Source organism: Dendropsophus ebraccatus, chromosome 5, assembly GCF_027789765.1.
Source record: "Dendropsophus ebraccatus isolate aDenEbr1 chromosome 5, aDenEbr1.pat, whole genome shotgun sequence".
In the NCBI taxonomy this organism is placed as follows: Eukaryota; Metazoa; Chordata; class Amphibia; order Anura; family Hylidae; genus Dendropsophus; species Dendropsophus ebraccatus.
The window spans coordinates 40,541,435-40,555,904 of record NC_091458.1 but is presented as its reverse complement, the minus strand read 5'-3'; the positions used below and the strand labels follow the sequence as shown (position 1 = coordinate 40,555,904).

Genomic DNA, 14,470 nt, shown 5'->3' with positions numbered 1-14,470 from the left:
ACTTATAGTGTGTTACAGTGATATAGGTGAGTAGGATGCCCTTTTTGTGTTTATGCATTGGTGATATTGAACATATCAGGATGTACCCACTAACTCAGAGACAATGAAAAACCACTGTGATAAAAGTGTTATAAAATGGCCAGAAATTGAGCTATTCTCATGTACACACATGACAACACATCCTGAGAAGTTATATGAAAGGACATGTATGCTGTAATTCATTTACCAGGACCTAAGCAGACAAAAGAATGCTTGAAACCGTATTCCCTAAAGAAAAGAACAGCAGACGGGAACACGAAGGATCCCATTAAAGTCAATGGGTTCCATCAGGATCCCTTGGTGTCCATTGTGCAAATAGACTATCCGGCTCCATTTTTTGTTGTTGAGCAGATTGGCTCTGTGACAGAGGCCCCAAATGGAACACAGATGTGAAGTCAGTCTAACCTGTCAGTATATTTGTGGAGTATGGCAGGAATTAGCGACCCAGAGGAAACCCAGACAAAAAAATTCTGCAACGTTTTTTTTCCCAACAAAACATTGTATTTACAATGAACAGGACATCCCTGTTGCTATGGAAAAGAGCTGGTGTATGGAATATTCCCTGGCTCACTATAACAATATTAATTAAAGCAAAAACTAATAGATGAATATTTACATTCTTGAAGCACTAACAAATTTCCATTATGTGCTGAAGGGCATGTCGCAGCAAATGGCGTAGAATGGCCCCCCACCGCGCTGGGAACGCTGGTATTGCTTTCACTGGGTCACATAACACCCATGTTTAATGATCTGCTTTTGGTGTTCCCTGGCTACAAACTAAATTGAAAATCTATCCCCGCTCAACCTGACAAAAATAACCTAGGTTATCAATTCCCAGGCCGAGAGCAGATTTACAGTGCTGTCATAGGACTGTTTCCTTCTAGATTTTAATGATTGTTGGTTTACCAGACCTGAGAATTCTGAACAGAGCGCTCCTTGTTCTCTGCTAGTTCATCAAAAGCAACAAAATGCAGCAGTTTCCATAACAAAAAAAAAAAATTGTTTTCCCGCAAAATGCACATTGGTAGACATGAGCGTCTCTAGGGAAGGGGCCATCCTAAAGGGGAAAGGGTCTTTGTGTGTCTCTATACTAGAAGATCACCTCGATAATATATACAGGCTCAGGCCACCATTTACTTGTAGACTAGAAAGTTCAGATCATAAACCCCTCTCATTGCTCAGAGATTTTCATGAATTCAACTGACAACAATCTGAAAAAGAGTCCATTGATTTAAATGGGCCTTTTCTTCATGTGTTGAGTCAGATTTTTAATGCCAAAGAGACAAAGATTGAGAAGAATTGGTTCTACTGTGGTGTCTGCTGGATATTCTTTATGTGAAAATAGCCAACATGCCCAATTCTACTCCCTCCCCAGACATGGCCATTGGAGAAGAGTTGGTAGGCCGCCATACATATAAGACAAGCAGTCAATCATGCTGGAATCAGTGTGGTCAGCTGGCACATATATAACATATATACGTTATATAACAAGTTTAGAGGGGTTTTGCCACCAAGGACACTTGCTAGTTACCCACATGATGGGGAATAAGTCCTAGCTTGGCTATGTTCAGCACTTCCATAAGGCCGTATTACATTGCCCAATAATCCCCGCTTGCTGCACTGTGCTATTACACACAGACAGCGAGCGGGAGCAGTGGGAGCGGCCGCCCGATTTATCCTTAGACCGTTTTGATGGCCCATTGAAGTCAGTGGCGGCGGCATGCTACAAAGTGTAAATTTGATGGGATCTTTCAACATGTTTAAAGACCACGACCAGCAAACATCATGCATGCCAGCTGATCGTGGCCGTTCAACATGCGCTATTACACTAAACGATTATTGGCCTGAACGGCCGGTAATCGGCAAAATAAGGCCGATAATCATTTAATAGGCAACGAACGGAGCTTCAGGAGTTTAAAGGTCCCCTTTACACCTTATACTTTTGCTGGCTGTACCTGCTGCTTGCAGTCGGTTTGGTCATTGGTATAAGGTGTATGGGGCTCTACCGACCATCCATTAAAGAGATAGGGGTCAGGCATGATGAAAAGAAATCACTATCCAACCCCTTTGTTCTGGGAGAGATAAGCTGTAGTCAAAGCTTTTTGTGGCCTAACCCTTCCCTCCCCATAGAGAACACAGGAATGCTTGGCCTTAATGAATAACCCTGTGTTTGGGGTCAATGGGGGCGATAACTGAGGGCTGAATAATCGTTTGGCTGTCAATTATTGAAGATGTATGGCCACCTTTACTGTCGAGGTCGTGGTGGGTCTGATCATCCCAATCTGGGGAAATAGGGGTAAGTGGCCATGGTGGCAAAACCATTTTAAGACTCTCAACCTCTCTGTACCGGGTAACACCTGATTCCCATCTGATACAGATCTAGACCCAGCAAACTACCCAGGCGCTGTTACCGAGAGCCCCACAATGGTTAATTCCAACAAAAGACGCCTTAGAACAAAAATAAACTTCTTAATTAAAATGTTTAATTTCGTGGTTGAGTTTTAAAAGGTGAAATAGCTCGGGGAGAGCTGACAAAAAAATTACAGCTGCAATTCCTCGGTGATAATGTTAATGACAGCAAAATATTGTTTAATTAGATGATTCCAGCATCTGGATTAACACTCTGCGAGCGCTGTCCCTATGCTTGTCTGCGTTTTCACACTTTACAGACATTTTGTCATCTCTAGGTCATTAGGAAAGAATTTTTAATGATTTTTTTTAGAAGACGGCGGTTCGCATTACATCTAATTACATGACAATAATAAGGCCGACGCAGACTGCAGCTAAATATACACATAATTAGTTAGCAAAAGCTCGCACATCACAGAGGGGGGAAAAACGCTGGAAATAGAGGGGTGGCGGGCTCAGCTACACTCACTATGTAATTAATAAATTCACGGTCACGGCTCTGCTGCAGGACACTAGTGGTGCATCAACCACTCTACTATACTAGCTGCCATTCATAAAGTATGGAGCTTATAAGGAGGCCAGGATGGGAAATATTATGCAGCTTATATAAGGGGATGTGATCATTAATGTTTCCTTAGCGCCCCAACCACTTCAGGACAATAAGCATGGGGCACAAGTGTACTTAGGCAGTGGAGGAGTACGTTTCAGCTCTGGGTGAGATCCTGAGATGGAAGGACAGGAGGAAGTTATGTTTGGCACAAAGTTCTCCAATCTGTGACTTTCCAGCTGTCGTACAATTCCCATCATGCCTTGAGGGCTGTCGGCACATAATGGGAGTTGCAATTGTGGCACTGCCGGAGAGCCAGAGGTTGGAAAACACTGGTTAAAACCATTTAAACCAAAAGGCTTTTTTACATGGGCAAATTGTCGGCCAGAAAAGCTCCTTCGGCAGTGACAGCGATCAGCCGAGGAATGGCAATCTATTGCTATCGGCCGCACATCTCCTTGTGTAAAGACTGGACCTGCGCCCAATAGCAAAAGATTTAAATGGCCGCACAAATGGTATAGTGATTGTTTATGCAGCCCAGCCACTCGATTAGTTGTGCTGCCTAAAGGCACTGCAAAGGAGAGCCGATCTCACTGATCTGCACACGTTTGTGGCTCTGGACAGCTACAGATTGGAGCTTCTAAAAGGACCCCAAGCTACTTAGGGTGACAAAAGCACAATAGGAAACTGCATAGGATGTACATGGTGCTATCCTTAAAGATCTTGTCGGTGTGTTAAGTTGTAAAATTGTTCGTCATTCTCCCCCTTACTCTAAGGGTCCAATTACATGGAGCGATTTCTAACGATTAACGATAAATGATCGCAAACGAGATTGTTTATCGTTAACCTGAAATCGTTCACCATATTACACAGAACGATAATCGCTACTTACGATTGTTACTACGATCGTTATTGGGATCGTTACGAAGATCGTTTATTCCTTCTGATCCAAGAAAAACAATGGACAATGTGCAATTACACTGAACGATTAGTGAAAAAATGCGGAACTTGAGTGAACGAATGTGGAATTACAGCGAACGATCAACGATAATTTTAGGTTCGGATCTAAATCAATGATCAACGACATACGAACCATTTTTTGATCGTTGCCTGCAATTACACAGAATGATTATCGTTTAAATTCGAATATAACGATTTTTCGCACGATAATCGTCCCATGTAATAGGGCCCTAAGTGTGGTTCTCCGCACCATCCACAAGCTTAGATGCTGTACATTCAATATATACCTATATAAAACTTCTTTCTGTCTTCTTTCTGCTCTAAAATAGATTCAATTTATCAGTAGACAGAATAATCTAGAGGGGTTTCATGGAGGTTGGGCCCCCTCCCCAAGAGAGATGATCCAACTGCTATGAAGCTCCGTCTAGTTGACACTGTACACTGATGACTTGAATCAAGTTTAGAGCAGAAAGACAGCACAGACAAGTTTAATACTGCACATAGAGTAAGGGGGCGGGGGTGAAGTATCACTTTATATGTATTCTTTTTTTCCCCTTTTTCCTGTGGGACCACCACCAATCAGGAATTTATTGATTTATTGTAGGCATATATATATTTCAGCAGCATTTAGCCTCCAAGAGACAATGGCCATTTATGTAAAGAAAAACAATACACCATGTGCAAGCATTATTTACAGTGGGTCTGTATGATTAAAAGATACCACTATAGACATCCTTCATGCGGACACAGTAAGGGCCCCATTACACAGGACCATTATTGTGCAGAATTGTTATATAGTTTAAATTTAAAGGATAATCGTTTTGTGTGTATGCAGGCAACAATCAAAAATTGTTTGTGTGTTGTTGATCGCATCCTTTAAGCTGATCCTACAATCATTGTTAATCATCCACTAAATGTACACATCGTTCGTTCTTTTGCTGGCATCAGAAGGAGTACACAATCAGATTAATGATCTTAAATAACAGCGATCATTCTGCGTTATATGGTGAACGATTTCAGGTCTTTTATCGTTAATATTGTTTAACATTAATCGCAAAAAATCGCTTGGTCTAATAGGACCCTAAGGTATTTAGCAAGTGTTATGTTGTTAGTATTGGGGCACTATGTAGGGCATTAGGAACATGATACACAGATATTGGAAATAATGGCTTTATTAAGCCCCAATGCAGTTTATACTTTAAAAAGCCAGAAAAACCTGTTGTTGGCAGGGGTTGGACATGATGGGGAGGATGGGAGACAATGGTTGGCTGAACGATTGTGTATAGGTATCATAAGCCTATAAAAAAAAAAAAAAATCTGGTGCCACACAATCCCTTTAAGCAGATAGAGAAGTCTCTAAAGAAGACTTTTATAAAGTGTGTGTGTGTGTGTGTATGTATGTATGTGTGTATGTATGTATGTATGTGTGTATATATATATATATATAAAAAAAAATTGTCATGGTCGAAAAAGTCAGCACCGAAGGCACTGAAACACACTACACAAAAATCAGCTTATGGGTATGGGTGGCTGCAGCAGAAGCCCCCTGATGTCCAGTATTGGTGGAAGGATTATAACACACCTAATCCTTATTTCCCCATGGGAGATATGACTGCTAGAGCGGTCTGTAAGCAGGTTATTCCCCTCATCTTATTGTGTGCTTAGGTGAGCGTATCTATTTGTGGTGTCTGGAAACAGTCTTCCCAATGTGTTAGAATAAGATACTTCTCTTTCTTTCGGCCCTGTTGATTACAATACAATGGGGATACATCAATGGGAGGCCTAGAAGCACTACCCTAGAAGCAGTCATATGACATCTGGCAGAAAAACTCTATGGGGGAGATTTATCAAACATGGTGTAAAATGAAACTGGCTCAGTTGCCCCTAGCAACCAGATTCCATCTTTCATTTTCCAAAGTCTGCGAGGAATGAAAAGTGGAATCTGATTGGTTGCTAGGGGCAACTGGGCCAGTTTCACTTTACATCATGTATGATAAATCTCCGCCTATGTGATCTATGGGCAGAAGTCTATGGGTGCCCCATTACAACTCTGTACAACATGTTTTTTCTTTTATAGGCTCAAATATTAGAGAAATCTATTATTTATTTCAGATGGGAGTCCTTATAATTTATGAATGAATTGTATGGTGCATGGTATATGTATATGCACGTATACGACTACGGTAAAGTTCATTTTAAAAAGTGTACTATTGCTTGTGAAGGAAAGGTAACAAAAGGTTCCTTTAGACACATCCAATAAGAATTCAATTGTTTATTTTACCATAAACAGTACTATAAGTGACTGCCCAACAACCATCTAAGGACGCTCATAGATGAGCAGTGTATAGAATAGACTCTCAGGGGCATAATTGGAAAATACCAGGTGGGTGGACTGGGAATGGAGTGTGGGTGCTTGAGTCTCTCCGAGCAGTATATAGGCCCTGCAGCATGAGGGCTGATAGACTTCTCTATTATTTGGTTATTTGTCAGCACATGAACACTATTCATTTACTTTCACATATCTTTTATTTTCTATGGTGGGCTTCAGGCTGTATTCACACGCAGCAAAATGTGTTTCATAAAGGTTAAGTGGCAAGAAAAAGAAAAAAACTGTAAAGAACATGACAGGTGAGATCGGAGCCCAAATTGCCAAAAGGATGCAAAAACAAAACAAAAAATATATAAAGAATTGCTAAAAAACAAACAAACAATGCAGCGGCAAACTTTCCATTGAATAAAATGCAAAAGGACTGAGAAAAGTATGCTATCACAGGGTGGTGTATTAAAGGCGATGAGAAGAGCGGGATCCACGGCATAATTTCTGTGATCGGTGAGATTAGAGGTAAGTAGACAGAACATGGTTACCTAATCATGCCACACTGTAGGTGACATCTGTACTAGGCATGCTGTTGTTAGTCTTGTGTCTGCTTGCTGTTGTTGAAAATGACTGAATAGTAAAATTACATTTTCCCCCCATTATTATTTCCAGACAGTTCCTGGCAATGGTTTGTTGCCTCTAATAAAGCTTCAGACAAAGCTGTCAGCTGGGGAAATGGCAAGAGATTTAGGCACTGCCTCCATAGCAATCAATGCATCTAGAGCCTTGCTGATAGGTTCCGCGTTCCCTTATCAAATTTAATGTGAGTGCTTCAGAGTCTATCATAGGGCTGCAGCTGAGTCCCGGAGGGATAAACGCATTCGATCAAGTCACGCTGCTCAAGATTTTGACAAACATAAACATATTAGAAAGGATTGTAGAGCCAGAAGCCTTACCTGCTATGGTATTAAGAAACATCAAGTATTCAAAGTTAGAAATCTCTCGTCGCTGCCAACGTTGAGTCATGTTGGAGGATTTAAAGAGCTGCCGGGGAGTGGCCAGGGATATTCTCCTGTAAAAAGAATTACAACAATGCATTGTGAAAAAGGGGTGACAAGAAGTAGAGTATCAGTGAGACAATAATGATAATGGGCCGACATAAAATATACCACGATAAGCTATAAATATGTAATAAAATTCCCTTTATATACTACATGTCAGGGGCTCAGATAAATGGCACCACTAACATGCAGGATAGGAGTCGGAGATGTGTTCTTGATGAGCATCATAGACTGGAAGACTGACAGCTTTTGCTTTGTCTGTGCAGTTCTTATGATCTACTAGTGAGTTGTCAAAAATGTCTTTACTTTCGGAATATATGAGATTGAAAAAGGCTGCCAAAGAGAAGGGAGCAATGGTGAAGCCTCCGTGATGACTCTCTTTAATCATCTCTGCGGTAGTGACTATATTTTAGAAGATCTACGGTATTTATATAGCATCAACATATTCCACAGTGTTTTACTAAAAGTACCTACTGCACATCCCATCACATATCATGTAAATCAGCTATGTTTCCCTTCACCGCCATTGTATCCAATATATGAAACAAAGCATTTTGCAAATCGTATTAAGGATATAGCTACTGTTTTATGTGTGCAGCTCCAATGCACAAACTATGTTCTTCATGGTTACATACTAAAAACACGTACCGCACAGTCCGGTCTTGCACACGCTTGTTTTTGTTCTGTAATGTTAGCTAACAAATTTAGTACGTTAGAATGTAAGTATTACGGATTGAAAGGAGTATAGTGGAAGGATAAGACTACACAGAATGTGTTTGTAGTCTGTTGCTATGGAGACACAAAGGTTTGCATAGAAGCTGTAGAGATAAATTGAGGTAAATTTTACATGAAACAGGGGGGGATGATTAAGATCTGCATTTTATACACTGGTCTTAAGCAAAAGGGCACAAGATGTTTAAATTTATTAAGAGACACTAACTTAATATGGCACATCCATGACAGCTTGTGCACATCTTGATATCTGCACTGGTTACAAGCTGGCGTAGATTATTGCTATTATTTATGTCTATTTAGGGCCTAAATCATAGTACATGTGTCAGACTGGGATCATCATGCCCTGAGATGTCATCACGTGCTGTTTCTCTGCCCAGCTACAGCCCTTGGAAATACTCTACCTGCTTAGTGTAAAACAAATTAAAAAAAAAACAAGCTTGACACTTGGCCAAATTTTATTTTACCGTACTACTTTTGCCCAGATAGAAGACTGAATGTGTGGAACGACCTTTCCTTATACAGGGGTTTACTGTACTGTTTCTGGAAGAAAGTAGTCATGTATTTCTAACACTAGATTATCCCTATAATACAGTCATGTGATCTCTCTATGCAAAGCTGAAGTAATACAGGGACAAGATGGAAGCAAAAACATACAAAGTGTAAAGTACGCAGCTAACATTCATAGTAAACAACTTAGAAATACATGGGCATTCGGATTGGGGGAAAACCACTTAAAAAATAATACAGAAATAATTGATTCTTACCCTCTATTAATTATGATATTACATAACATTACATACCTGGCTTGTGGTAGACCATAGCTGGTGCCAACACCAACCCGAGGTAAACTGTACACAACTTTCTTGACAGTGGCTTGATCAGGAAAGTTAAACATAACGGAGGCTGCAGGAAAGTAGGAAAGAATAATTTAGACAAAGTACATAAAGCCTAATAACTAGGAGGCAAGGAAATTGGAAACATCTGAACACACATACTGTATGTTTTATTACTTAGCTATAGAAAAAATATACATAATTTTCACACTATTTTATTAGTCATCAATAGTGTTGAACAACTTTGCCGAACTGTTCGAGTTCAGCAACGCTCTCCAAACCCAAACCCATTTGACCTCCAGCGGCTGGAGAAGTTGGAAGCCGTCCTAGGGTTGCCAGGAAAACATGTTCTCCAGGGCTCCCTAGGGCAGCATCCAACTTCTCCAGCAGCCGGGAGTCAAATGCCAAGCATTCAGTTTCGAAGAACGTTGTCGAACCTGAACAGTTGGGCAAGCTCACTGAACACTAGTCATCAGCTGTGACTCCCTATAGAACATTTGTAAGAACGGACAAACAGAAAGATGACGTATATTAAATATCACTTACTCCGGTTAGCCATAAACACTTCCAGAGCAGTGTTCTGTAGCAGGTACCGTCTCGAAAAAACTGCCCGGATCTCGCTGAACATCCATTTTCCATGGAGGCCTTCTGTGTAAGCAAGAACCTAGCCAAAGAAAGCATAAAAAAGGCCCAAATTATTTTGTGTTATTTGCTTCCCGATGGCTTATTGGCAAACTATTTTCATAAAAGAAAATGACATGTTTTTTTGTCGCGCTTTCCCTGTGAATTCATTTCCATTACTTAGTAGGAGAGATTAATTAGAAAAGGTTAGTCTTTGAGGATCAGCTGCTATTGACTATAACAGGAACCTATGGGAAATACAAAATGAAGACAGTCTGCTATGATTGAATGGTCTCTGAGGACGACACTTGTCAGACATGTTTGAATAAAGTTTTTTTTTTTTTTAATCACACTGTGTATTGTTACACCACTTCCCTCATTCTCCTTCATAGTGATTGAACAACAGCCCGTGTTAATGCTCTGCCAGCTTTAGAGAACAAAACTGCACTGAAATGCCAACAACCTGCGTAGACAAGCTTATCTAATACCCAGACTGTACAATACAACGGAGGTCACATCACAACACCATTGTAAAGCTAAAATGTTATCTGGGAGATTAATATTCAAATTAACTTAACAGTGTGTATATTGCACAATAGAATATTGAATGCAAGTAGAAAAGCAAAAAAATATAGACGGGATACCAGAAACATTTGAAAATACACATCTTGGATACAATCTGGGTTTTCTAGACTATGTTCATGTATGTTTGGCAATCCAGAGCCATTCCAGACGGGAACGATGGATGCAACAAGCCGGAGATTTTGCATCTGACATCCCATCCATTGCCCCATGGGCTGAACGGGGCATCGTGCCAGACTTATGGACCATGCAGTACAGTTGCACTCTTATGGTTCTGCCAGATCAAAAAACGCTGCATGCAACTATTTTGGATCACTAGACATGACCAGGCATGGACAAGATCTACTTAACAAAGAGAGTCCTCTAGATATTTTGGGTGGTTCCTTTCTCTTGTCTGTAAATTAGGGATGGTCCGAACCGAGTTCGGTTTGGGCTCGTACGAACCCGAACCCTCGGTAATGATTCCCGCTGTATCCTAGTTTTCAGGGCGTTGCTCCCGCTGGATCCGCCCGCTCCACGGAGCAGGCAGACAGCGGGAATCTGCTGCCGAGCGTTCGGGTTCATACGAACCCGAACCTCGGCAGGTTCGGACCATCCCTACTGTAAATGTAAATAGGTTTATTTATGAAAATTTTTGGAAAATTTTTATTACAAGTTATCAATGAGACTAAAAGGAAAGCCTTAAAAGGAATGTACCATCAGGTATATCACTCTAAGATTTTCACATCAATAGACTGGTGCAAGCGCGGGGATGCTATTGCCGCAGTCCTTTTCTTGAACCACGGGCCAGTTCCCGTGCACAGCAGCGGTCTATTCCATTAGAATCAATGGAGTCGCATCACAGAGGGGAGGGGGTTACGCCACACTGGGGGCTGGCGGGCCCGCCTCCAGTGCTTCAGGCCAGGCCAGTGCCTGGCAATATACCGGAACAGTGCACAGGAACCAGCCACGGTTCAAAGAAAGGACTGCGGCACCGCCATGCCCACGCCACGCCGGTGCCAATCTATTGATGTAAAAATCTTAAAGCGATATACTTGACGGTACATTCGCTTTAAAATGGTCTCCATCAAAATAGGAATCTTCATTTAGCAACACAAATCACTGTACAAAAGGCACAACCCATAATATGGCACCAATAGAAGTCTATTGGCCCTAGAGTACTTCTACATCGTCACGAGAGAAAACATAGAGGCATATTCCTACTGCATGTGCATTATTACAGTCACCATGATATGGTGTCATATGGAGCAAAGACACCCGGACAGTCAATACCAGTAGAAAACTGCAGCCCTCCAACTGCTGCAAAATTCCCATCATGCCTGGGCAGCACTGAGCAGCTTTGATCTATTGCTCTTTAATATGAAATTATAGGGACTAAAGGTGATGCCATATAAGCTCCGTTATAAAATTTTAAAAAGTCCATGTAAAGCACCATGTAAAAGGTGATAAACAAATTAGCTCTACACTTGTCTTCCATGGTTCCCAGGAGATCTCCTATGGTACCATAGGAGTCAACCCTAAAAATTCCCATTTTGACCACTTGTCACATCTAACCATAAAACGTCTTTGGTGTTTATGTTTATTGCGTTTATTGTGTTGATACTGGTGGGTGCTAATATATGGATTCACCAGTCCTCCTGGGCCATTAGTTCAGGAGCAGATGAGCAGGAAGCAGATGGTCATTTCATGCCGCATGTCATGCTTCCTCATGGTGAAAATAAGAAGTCCAACTTATTAACATGGATGATGAGGCTGAAAAGCCTGTCAAGTCTGCTTCACGCAGCGGGTCTAAAGTGGTGTCCTAGATGAAGCGGAAGTCACATTTACATAAAAATTTTTTAACACACACGATATATATACACAGTGGTGCATTGGATTTGAGCATAATTCGTTCCGGGACTGTGCTTGTAATCCAAATCCACTCTTAAACCAAAGCAAATTTTCCCATAAGAAATCATAGAAATGCAGACAATTGGTTCCACACCTCAAAAATAATGATTTATTATTCTGAATAACATATAAAACAGATGAAACAAACATTCAGAAACAGCAGAATCTGTGATATTATAAGTTACTGTACAGTAATGGAGAGGATGGGAAACACAAGGACTGACAGAGACTGCAGGGAGCATGAAGGAATAAGCAGGGCAGATGTGGGCACATACATGCACTCTGTCCGGGGAGAGAGGGGTTACAGCTATGGAGAGATTACCTCCACAGTCCTGTCCCCTGATGTAAGCCCCAGCCTGAAGTGGATCTGCTATGATTTGGAAGGTGAGGGAGACTTCCTGGGTCAGAGTACAGGGCTGTAGACCATGTCCTACCCCACTCCCACAAGTACAAGGAGCTCTTAAACCAAAGCAATGCTCTTAAACAAAGTTACAATTTTGAAAAACTGTGAGCTCCTCTTGCAAAACGCTCTCAATCCAAATTACTCTTAAACCAAGTTACCACTGTATATATATTCCAATGTATTTCCAAGTGAATGAAGAAAATCTATGACTGCTGCTGATGCATTGTCTAAAGCTTGGCTGCAAAACTGGATGAATGTGGTCATCCTTTCTCTAGCTATCTGCCAATATTCGATTCCCCCCCCCCCCCCCAAAAAAAAAAAAAAGGCTCAGAGGGTGTTTGTTACAACTGCACATCAGGATATATAGAATGGTATCCAGATTAAGCTGTAACTACATATCACATTCACATGGGCTGCTACCTGTTTCTGCCATCTAAGCTTAGGTCTTGGATTCCTAATGAAACAGCGCCCCTCTTGTCCTCAGTTTGTAAGCGGCATTGCAGCTCAGCTACTTAAAAGTGAATGAAACTGAGTTGTAATACTACAAACACTGTAAAGACGGGGGGGGGGGGGGATTTTTTGGAAGAGAGAAGCCATGTTCCTCTAATTCTGGATAACCTTTTTAAGTTTACCCTATTCACACACCACATTTATCAATGTACTGTATGACACTCTACACTTTTTTTCTACCTGAAAAAAGCAATCCTCTTGACAATATGAAACAGGGAACGTGTCTAAACAATTGCTTTACTTTGACACACGTCATCTCAGCATGCCCGGTATTCACACCGCAAGGGGTCAGATATGTTATAGAGGTTTTCTTTTAGATGAAGCTGCAACACATTTATGACAGCTTCCTTAATAGACGGTAGATTCTAGAGAAGCGCAATGATAACAAATCTTCCATCCCTATATTGATACATGACCCCAGCAGTTGGCATATGTGTATGAGTATTTGCTGGTAGTTTGCAATGCTGAAATAGTCTAATAATGTGAAGATCTTTGAAGCTTCTAAGCTGGTGGTGTAATAGGGAGTGTATTAGCTATATACTGCCATGCATTAGTTAGCAATAGTGGAATGTGCATCTAGAGGTACAGATATGTGACTAGCATTATCCACGTCCTAATGTTTCCTCCGCACAATTTCATTTAGACAATGAAGAGAGAATGATGGAGTCAGCAGAAACTCTCCCCCTAAGAGAAATGTGGAAAAATAAATCAAAAAACCCACCAGCTCCCCGGATTCTGCTTCCAGGCGAGTTGTAAGTAAACACCTATGGCCGCCAGTAATTAAAAAGTCATTATCTCTACGAGGGCCGAAACTATGACCAAAACTACTTAAGAAATACGCGGGAAAGAGTGGCATCGTTGGCCGATACTTTCCAATGAATTAGGTCAGATGCTATATCTAAATATGTAATGTGGGTTACGAATATTTCATTGATAGAAGATGGTGTTTGATAGTATGGGAGGGTAGATATATAGTCAAACATCACTGGGTTGTCCAACTATATACTTTTCTGGAGGGAAACAGCTATGTTAGCTTTAATGATTGGTTTGGATTGCTATTCCCATCTGGAAATATCTCAAGGACCTATTACAAAAAGCGACTATCGTCCGTATTTGGCCAATTACGGCCAATAATCGCTTTGTGTAATAGTAATGTCAGAAGGCAATGATCAGCAGACATGCACGATGTCGGCTGATCATTGTCTTTCGAACGTTGAAAGACCAACGAGGCAGATAGCAACAATCTGCTGCCGTCGCTCGGTGTAATAGGATAGTGGTTTTCTGGTCAAAACAGATTTATGGTTTATCCAGAGTATAGGTCAACCATCACTGAACAGCGCCCTCACTACATAGTGAATGGGGCTGGTTCACTGTGTAGTGGCCACACCTGGTTATTGCAGCTCAGCTCCCATTCACTTGGACAGGACCAGAGCTTCAGTTACAGGTCGCCACTGCTACATGGTAAATGGTGCCGCCGCGATCAGTGATCGATGACCCATCCTGTGGATAGACAATCAATTTTAACGGGAAAAACATCTTTAATGGAAGCCGTGCAAACAGTTT

The 14,470-nt window shown here is 41.2% G+C and overlaps 1 protein-coding gene across 7 annotated transcripts in view; it reads right to left on the bottom strand.

The window, feature by feature from the left end:
* Positions 1-14,470, bottom strand: part of NBEA (neurobeachin) — a 453,563-nt gene that overhangs the window by 64,637 nt on the left and 374,456 nt on the right. For all 7 annotated transcript variants that reach the window (XM_069969916.1, XM_069969921.1, XM_069969920.1 and 4 more), the window contains 3 exons: positions 9,448-9,565; positions 8,869-8,971; positions 7,229-7,344 (listed from right to left, as the gene is read on the bottom strand). In XM_069969916.1, coding sequence (XP_069826017.1) covers positions 7,229-7,344; positions 8,869-8,971; positions 9,448-9,565 — 337 coding nt within the window. The remainder of the gene's footprint in view (positions 1-7,228; positions 7,345-8,868; positions 8,972-9,447; positions 9,566-14,470) is intronic.